This window comes from Dendronephthya gigantea, unplaced genomic scaffold (assembly GCF_004324835.1).
Source record: "Dendronephthya gigantea isolate DGI-Jeju-01 unplaced genomic scaffold, DenGig_1.0 000099F, whole genome shotgun sequence".
Lineage (NCBI taxonomy): Eukaryota > Metazoa > Cnidaria > Anthozoa > Malacalcyonacea > Nephtheidae > Dendronephthya > Dendronephthya gigantea.
The window spans coordinates 681,478-690,783 of NW_021163109.1; the positions used below are offsets into that span (position 1 = coordinate 681,478).

The following is a 9,306-nucleotide window of genomic DNA, read 5'->3' on the forward strand; positions in this document are numbered from 1 at the left end:
TTTCGTACATGAAACCCCAACGAGTTTTAGCGGATAACGTAAGCAAACAACGCGCGAGTATGACGAATCTCGTAATCGTAGTCGCTGCTAAATCTCCCTAATGCATGTCTCTTGATGGCCCTGCAAGAAGGAGCGTGAGCAAAGCGTGATATAGGAGGAATTGAACACAACGTATGCAAGCGCATGCATGAAACTATTGTCAAACTGCTATGCCAAACTGTTGTTCGTATAGCGTTACATTCGTTGTAGGATTGCAGCATACGAGAAAGCAGCAACAGAACTTTGACTGCTGGCATATCTGCAAACAATGAAAAACATGCGAGCGCTTTCGCTCAAATATTTCGTTAAGACTGCGTTATGAAAACCTGGAAATGATCGCTCTCGAAGTTAACTATCTTTCTTGCATAAAATCATTCTATGTTACAAGATTTAACATTCAAAATTAAAAATACCTAAACCTGAAGAGGTGAATCACATAATTATAATAGAGATCTCATTAAAACCTTACGCCTATTAACGGAACAAAAGTTATTAAAACATCGCCTTTACATATATGCATATATGTTGCACAATAAGACATATGAATTACTAATAAATAAATAAGTTACTAATGCTACGAAGAACAGATCAGGACATTAATAAACATTAATCTTGAAAAACGTATGTATGAAAACGTTTGCTATAATTAATATACATAACAACCATAAAATTCAACTCTCATCGAGATATGGTTGTTCCAAGCCGTTGGATGAATGCGAATGAACCGAGCAGAAATATGAGGAATCACCGTGTGATGGACAATGGAATTTTTGTCTGTGTTACCTTGGAATTCCTGTAGATATTGGGAAAATATTTGCCACAGTTAGAACGTCGTATTATCTATCGTAATTATCGCTACTCTGGTTTTAATAAATGAAAGTAATCACCACACAAAGATTAACTTTCACGACCCAACGTTTCGACACTCCGATCTAGTGTCTTCATCAGGGGTGATCTGATGTTGAAACTCGGTTCCTTATATGATCTCAAAATGACGTCATCTATCAATCAGATGTAAATATTCTTTTGGCAAATAGCTTCCGTCATCCCTATTTAGGGCACAAAGACTCGCTTTAATATGCCAGGCTTTTAAACAACGCCTTTGTCCATAACGATCATTAGTGGTAATGACTTTTGAATCGTTCCACGCAATGTTATGGTTAGTTTGACACACGTGTTCCGCCAAGTCTGTTTTGCTGTTCTTTTAAACGTGTGCCAAACTGGTGTTTTGTTTCACCTATATATCTTTCTCGCAATCACCACATGGTATAGAGTATACAGCATGAGTTTTCTGTTTAGTCGCTACGCGATCCTTAGGTTTCGCGAAAATATGTCCCAGTGTCTGAAAGGGTTTTAAAGCAACTTTAATTTATACCACAATGATTCAGGATCTTCCTGGTTGGTTCTGCAATTCCGTGAATGTATGGAACTATAGCGAAACCGTTTTTTGAGGAACCACCCTCTGAGGAATTAAATCTAGTCGGGACAGGGGATTTTTTAAGAGTATACAAGGAACCGAGTTTCAACATCAGATCACCCCTGATGAAGACACTAGACGGAGTGTCGAAACGTTGGGTCGTGAGAGTTAATCTTTGTGTGGTGATTACTTTCATTTAATTTATTAAAACCAGAGTAGCGATAATAACGATGGATTATACACCTGGTTGCCGTGAACTCATTAACTTCATGCCGTATTATATTATCTTTTATTGAGATTTGGGAGAATTTTTATTAAAATGGGAATAACGGGAATAATTGCACGTAAAAAATCTGTACAATTAGGGTCTTTTTTGTGGGAAGATTTGGCGGAAAAGGAATACATGTATGCGAGTAATCGTGCTAAAAACTTAGCCAACTCAAAAATGTTTTCTTTCTCGTGGCGTTCGCGCGTGTACGCGAATCTACTCGGTCTTTTATTATTTTATTATTCTGACATAATAATATGACATAATAATAGACCGAGTAGACTCGAGAAAGAAAACATTTCTGGGCTGGCCTATGATAAGAAACATACAAAATTCACGTTTTCACTAAATCATCTTAAGAGTTCTTAACGATCTTTGGCCTTAAAGAATGAAAACTTGTAAAAGCGATACTAGACTTGTGGCAGCATGCATATAGACCACCACATTGACGAGTCGTCTTCATTTGGCTATCAATTCGAACTTTCATGTTTACTATAGATTATGCAAGTAACATTGCTCGCTAAATAAAGTTATTTAACCTAAAAAGCTTGGTTTATAAATAGTGTAATCTTGAGGCACTCGTTCAGATATTTTGCGCGCTATCGTAAGTTCAAATTTAGGAATTTTTCTGATGCTTTCGCGAATAACATCTCTTTATTTTAATTTAAAAAAAACATGGCTGCTTCAAAATAATGAACTCCTTTTGTGTGAAAGTCTTTCGCTAACAATACCATGCAGGGTTTATCACCAGTGTCGCAATTCCTGTCACACTGGTAATTATTAATAAACTGCACATCTTCGCACAACAAGTTTTTGCTCCATAAAATATTAATAAAAAATTAGTAATAGGTATAAGTTTTGGAGAACACGCACCTTAAATTTAAACGTTCCATTTTCTAAAAAATGTTGAAAATTTTCTCCATCTTGGCTGGAAGAGACGGTGTAGCTTTTAACAAACTGATTCAATCCATTGCGTCCTTGGGTACTTATGCCCGTTACAAGAGCAGACCTTTGGAAATCAACTTGTAGCCACTGATTAACATCATTGCGCCCCGATGACCATGCCCCTGTTCTTCCATCTCGTGGTGTGAAATTCAATCTTCCATTAGCCGCCCCATGATCTGTTTTCCATTCGCTGGAAGCCGTGATTTGCTTATCAGTAATATCACCATTTTCCATCCCGAGAGCCATTTTGCACTCTGTATCGATCAATTGATTGGTAATTTTAAATTGAAATTTTTATATATTTTATAGTTAGGTAGTGTAGTCAGTCAGGAAACTGTTCTCATGACATGTTTTTCCTGCAGATCGTGAACGAAATCGCGCTTTACATGATTCGAAGGTAGAAAGTTGCTTATGAAAAATCTTATAATCTTATAAAATATCAAACCAGAATAAAAATTTCAACCTTTAATTAAGAAAGAAAAGCCTAAACTCTGCAGGGTTTCAGAACATTTTATCCTGTTGAAAATTATTCGAATCTGACTCCACTTTTAATTGACTATTTTTTCGCGTTTAACATGAATGTATAGATAATTCCGCCCTTTCCCACTTAACGATCTTGTAAAGACAGTAGGGTAGCCAGCCAGTCGATTTGTCCCGCTATGTTAATATTTTGGTGTTCGCCGACAGTGAAACAATAGATTTCTAAAGACATGAATAATTGTAATAACTCGAAATTTACATAGCGGGACAAAATCGTCAGGCTGGCTACGCCATTGTGTAAAGATACTGTGATACTAGACACTCACTCACTTAGAGTCTAAAAATGTTATGATTAATAATATAATCATAATTATGGAGGTAAAAACAAATATGAAAACAATAATATAATTTTCTCCGTTGCAGAAGTCGCAAGACTCTCCTATGCATCTTCAATTCACTTACAAAACAGCTATTGAAAAATTTAGTTACTCGGAAATATTCCAGAAACAATATAGCTAGTTATGTTATGTACTTTTCATTTATTTTTCAAACCATAAACGTTGTTGCTCGTCATGTAATCTTGCGAGTGTACTATTTTAGCCAACATTATAAGAACGAATACCGTTTTGTAGGTATTTAATTCAATCACGCTTGCTATTAGAATCTTAAATGAACACATACCTTTTGGAATTATGCAACTTGCATTATAGTCCTAAAGTAAAATATAATTTACAACACTGTGATATTTTTCATTAGTTTCAACATTTCGCAACCAAACTTTTGAATTTTCATACTTTTCAATTTAGTTCAAAGGGGGATCAGTCAATTCTTAGCCAAACGGTATATAAATACGTTGCACACATGTTGAGTATAAGCTCGCCATGGTGTTTGTTACACAACTCCTAGACACCATATATGCATGCATCATTATTATTATTCTTGGCGCAAGCGATTAGTAAATAGGAATTTCATAGGAATTCTCCTGCCACCATGAGATCTAAAATGGCACGAGGGGACTAGATTTCAGTGGTTATCAAATAGAAACCCATATATCGGTTGCAAGAAAGAGCTCGAAATCTCGTCAATTCATTTCTGATCAAATCTATCTTTATCAAATTCATTTGTTATCACTAAACGTATTCACAAAATTTCTATCACTTTCGTAAAGTCCAACAAAATTGTTATATAATCGGTTAAATACTGCAATTTGGATTTCTATTTCGACAACCTTTCATAGCGCGCGCTGATTGGTTAAAATAAAAGCGCGAGATCACCTGGTATATTACATGTGTAGATGTTGGTAAACCACGTTCTTGGTACATTGTAACTTGAATCCCAATTGTCTACTGTTATTAATTCACCTCAACTGAGTCCTCATGCAACTACCTTTAATTAATTCTTACTACCGCTTGCACGTTGTTTAATATTATTGATATTGAAGACTGATTATGATTAAAATTGTAATACGTAAGATGTATTTTACCTTTTTTGGGTTATGAATAAATACGTAATCGTAGGACGAATTTGGTTCCAACAAGTTCTTTGATACATTGGTGATGACATTGTGCAACATTTCGCAATTATAATCTTCTGAATTTTGTACGATGAATTCTTTCTTAAAGTTGATCGATCTGCAACACGGTTTTTTGAGGCACTCCCCAGCACAGTCAACCCAATCATACACAAATACGGTTGAGTGAATTGCTGTATTTAGCCTGAAACCTAAAGTGTGCGGCGGAATATTATACTCGATTACCCTCTTTACTCGATTTGAAACCTTCTATATCAATACTTGTGTTACAACTACTATAATATGAATATGGTTTTATCTGTACCATGGTAACGGGGGGGGGGGGGCGAGATACGCTATAAGCTTGATACAGATCTAAAAATTCGCCATAAGAATGTATTATTCTTTGTTTGATCGCGAGCATAGTTTGAACTTATGTTGTAATATAGTTGTAATGTTGCATCTTGTGATGTAGTTCTTTTTATAGCAAACCATTCTTAACCACTGATATAATTCGACTTAATCGAGTCAACATTGTTATTGAAATGTAATCAATGTTACAACGAGAGAATAAATCAGACCACCTTAACTACGTAAAATGTAGTTAGAAAATTTTAAAACTGGCCCCAGAACGTTAAAGCGCTGTCTCATATAAACTGGTCAAAAAAGACGGACTATGATTGGTATAATCTACGAAATTTTTTTTATTGAAGTAGAAAACTTAAAAGTTGCGTCCTGGGTCAAATTTACGACGTCGACTATATAAGCAATTAAATCTTACCTTCGAAACTTGAATCATAGCAAAAGTGCACATTAGCGATCGTGTTGTCCACCGCTATTGCCAATGTTAATAAAGGAGTAATGAGGTTTTTTGTGAACCACATTGCCTATTAGATAAAATATGTTCCTTGAATTGAAAATTGTTGCTATCCATTCAAATTTATTTTCCAAATGCTACCAATATAACCAGAGAGCATGCAGCCTACATGGCAGCGTCTTGAAAAAAATTCGCAATACGTGGGGTAACAACTGCCAGGAAAAGAAAAAAACATTGCCGTTTTCGGGACTTTTCAACGCTTCTTATTTTTCATAATTTGGCGCATGCGCAGCCGTTTTCCCGCGGTGCTAGTTGGAATAACTGGCTAATCGTAGCCATTAACTGAATAAATATATAATCATAATTTTTACAGCACCGATCGAATTGCTCAGTACATAAAGTTTTTTTACTAACTATTCTCTATTGCATGTGGCATTGCTGTAAAACAAAATCTTTCTTTTACTTTAATTAAAATGTCGTGAAATTTACAAATGAAATTTTAACTTAAAGTATAGTTAAATTGAGGCAAAATTTCTTTAAACGCAATGTCTAGTCCGGACTGTTAATAAACGATTTGTTTACGTTTTTATTGATAAACTGCTATTTCAGTTTTATAATGTGGCAACATATTCTTGAAACTAAGTAGCTAATCGAAAATTAAGGGTGTTCATTTAAAAGATCTTAATTCTCCTCGAAGATCTAGTTATTCCCCTTTCGCAAAACTATAGAAAATAATCAAATTTAGAGTTTTTATCAAGTTCGTTGGGTTGTTAGGAAAAATAAAAGTAAAGTTTACTTACGTTTTACTGTTTACGGGTATATATTTGTAATGCTATATCAATACCTCGTAACTAAGTAGTTTTATCCGGTATAACTCTTCTAAAAGGTGCTTTTCAAAACCGGAATTCCGATGAGATTCTAGGCTCCCGCTGTTCGTCGTAAGTCTAATCAAATTTATTGAACAATGCTCAAACGGAAAAAATGCGAACGGGGTACTGATCCCATGCAAGGCATTCCTCCGATTCCATATACAAAAAAAATAACACACACGAGAAACATAAATTATATAGCTGCACGAATCGAAGAACAAGCATATGCCACAAGCTCGAAAATCAAGCTGTTCATTTCCTTTTTTTTGGAAAATATCTAAGATAAGATAGTTGGCGGCCTAAGATGATTTAAGAAACAAATAAATATAGTTTCCAATCAGGCTATGCATATGTTCTCTTTGCATGTTAATTAAACTCTATGACATGAACCGGTTCTGTGCAATGACCATGTACAGGGCATATCGACGTCGTAATAAGACACTAACGAATGTAAATACGTTCTTGATAGAAACGATCTGAACATTGCCAGGCTACATAGGTCTGAGGGTTGAGCAGTTCTACAGACACAGTTCCATAGAACTGCTCAACCCTCAGACATAAGTAGCCTGGCAATGTTCAGATAGTTTGAAGTCTATTATTAACTCTTTTGATCTTAAAACCTGACACTCAAACCAAACAATTTTTTAATCACCACCTCACCTTATTTCTATAATCCTAGTCTCTGGTCTTGCTGTACGTACATATATAAGTTCAACATATATAAGTTCAATATCCCGACGTAAACGACAATTCGATTACTGTACTTGTACGCGCAGGTGTTAGCACGCAAGTGTTAAAATACGTCTTATTGCTAAGCAACTTAAAAGCTAAACCTTGCTAATTTTAATATAAGCTTCTGCCGTGTCCTTTAATTTACTTAAAGAAGTTACTGCCACCTGCAATAATGACGCATTACATTAGTTAAGTAAAGTCCAATTAGCATAAAAGAACAATTAGTTGAGGTGCCTTAAATGTTAACTATTGCATGTTGTTAATACGTCCCAAACCCATTTCCAACTTCGAATTTTTGCAAAATTCCAGTCCCGATTGGACTTTTATAAGAAAAACCCCAACCTTTAAAAGGGTCAAAATCCTAGTTATTAGAACTGAATCCCATTTTCTCAAGATATACAGCAATCCCAGTTTCCATGTTACCGCTTCAGAGCTCTGATAATAATTAGGAGCTAATATAAATATGATAACGGGCTTTGATATCATGACTCTTTTGCACTGTTTGTTCAAAAAATTTCATCGCTACGACAACTAGCTGCGTTTTTACTTTTAGAGTTTTCGATCTTTAAATTTTGACAAATTTAACAACAATTTCTGTCTTTTCTAACACTGCTTCAACGTCATACATCAAAACCAAATCCCCTTTCGCTAATTCGCTACAGCTGTTATTGGTTACATTAGTCAGTTGACAGTTACTAAGCATTCCCTGCTGAGCATTTTCTGTTGTTCTTAATTTGAATCCAACACAGTAATGGACCACCTAAAATTCAAAGTTTTTCATTGAACGAAAAATTTGACAATTTCTCTCCTTGAATTATGGGCAGTCTAATGAAACACTAACCCGTTGTGATGTTTCCAAAAATGATTGGAATTCAAAGCAAAAGTAGAGACAAAGTAACAATTTTAAACATGCATGACTGCTTTTGTCAAAAGCTGCATTATACTGTCCAGAAATAAACTAACACTGCGGTTATGTTCGGTTGCGGTCGACCGATAGAAACAGCAGACGATCTCAAAGGGAAAAATACCTTCGCAATAGCCGTTCTGAGAACGACAACACAACAAATATATCGAAAACATCTTAAGAAGTTTCTGTCAGACCGAGTTAGGCCGAGATTAAACCTCTGTCTCACCACGGTTCGCCCTCGGTCTGACCCTCGTTTAACCGCGGTTTTTGTTTTGCTATTTCTGGACAACACTGTTCATGAAATGCTAATACGAAAAAACACCTGCATGGTTGCGCGTGTGAAATTTGACAATACAGTTAATGAACGTAGCCATAACATATCAACGATCAATTTGCCCTAAACTACTTTCTATATTAGTTTATATGAAGTCACACACAAATCGTTGGCAATGTAAAACACTAAGATGCAATGCATGAACCAAGATGCAATACCTCTTTATTAAACGGTTTCTTGTATTTAAAAATCCAAATGTTAAAGTTTCTCTAGAATTTGCATTCCTGACTCAACTCAAGTATTAATTTCTTCCAATTTTTTCCCATGCTCTCAATCATGATAATCAATTCCGGCATTAACTTTCAATTCTGTCAATAATTCTTGATTTCCAACACGAAAATGCCAAGTCAGGAAATACCACTTTCGGTCATCAAAAGCAACAAAATATTTTGCTGAAGTAGCGAAATATTTTCATCACGTGATTTTAAAGAGGAAGGGAAACTAAGCGTATATTTTTTCAAACATCTGACCTCACATCTTGCCGAAGATGCATAAATAGATGTGCAACGTGTTATTTATGTTCATTATTCACACAAATTCTTCAGCTGAATTATCTTCATGCGTTATCATTGACTTCTGTCAAGTGTGGAAGAGACTGACGGATAGATATACTCAGGCGGAAAGCCAGAATTTGCTCTGTTCTAGGTGTCGAGAAATACAAATGTGTGGCAAACCTGACATATGTACAGTACTGTCCAGAAATAACATAAAAAACTGCGGTTCAACCGAAGTAAGACTGAGGTCGAACCGCGGTAAGACCGATGTTGAACCTCGGTGGAACTCGGTCTGACAGACATTTCATAAGATGTTTTCGATATGATCATTGTGTTGTCGTTCTTATCTCTTCATAGAATTCCGTTGGAAAGCGAACGGCAAACACGATTGTATTTTTCCCCTTGCGGTCGTCTGCCATTTCTGTCGGTCGACCGCAACCGAGCCGCAACCGTAGTGTTAGGAACTTTCTGGACAGTACTGTACATGAATTACA

At 35.7% G+C, this 9,306-nt stretch overlaps 1 protein-coding gene across 1 annotated transcript; it reads right to left on the reverse strand.

Moving 5' to 3' along the window:
* Positions 1-26: 26 nt before the first annotated feature.
* Positions 27-5,471, reverse strand: LOC114534399 (EGF-like repeat and discoidin I-like domain-containing protein 3). Its single transcript, XM_028555837.1, has 5 exons — positions 5,441-5,471; positions 4,633-4,871; positions 3,831-3,861; positions 2,598-2,923; positions 27-832 (listed from the first exon to the last, which is right to left on the reverse strand). Exons 2-5 carry the CDS (start codon positions 4,720-4,722, stop codon positions 686-688), a joined length of 594 nt encoding a protein of 197 aa, XP_028411638.1. The 5' UTR covers positions 4,723-4,871; positions 5,441-5,471; the 3' UTR covers positions 27-685.
* Between the last annotated feature and the right edge of the window lie 3,835 nt (positions 5,472-9,306).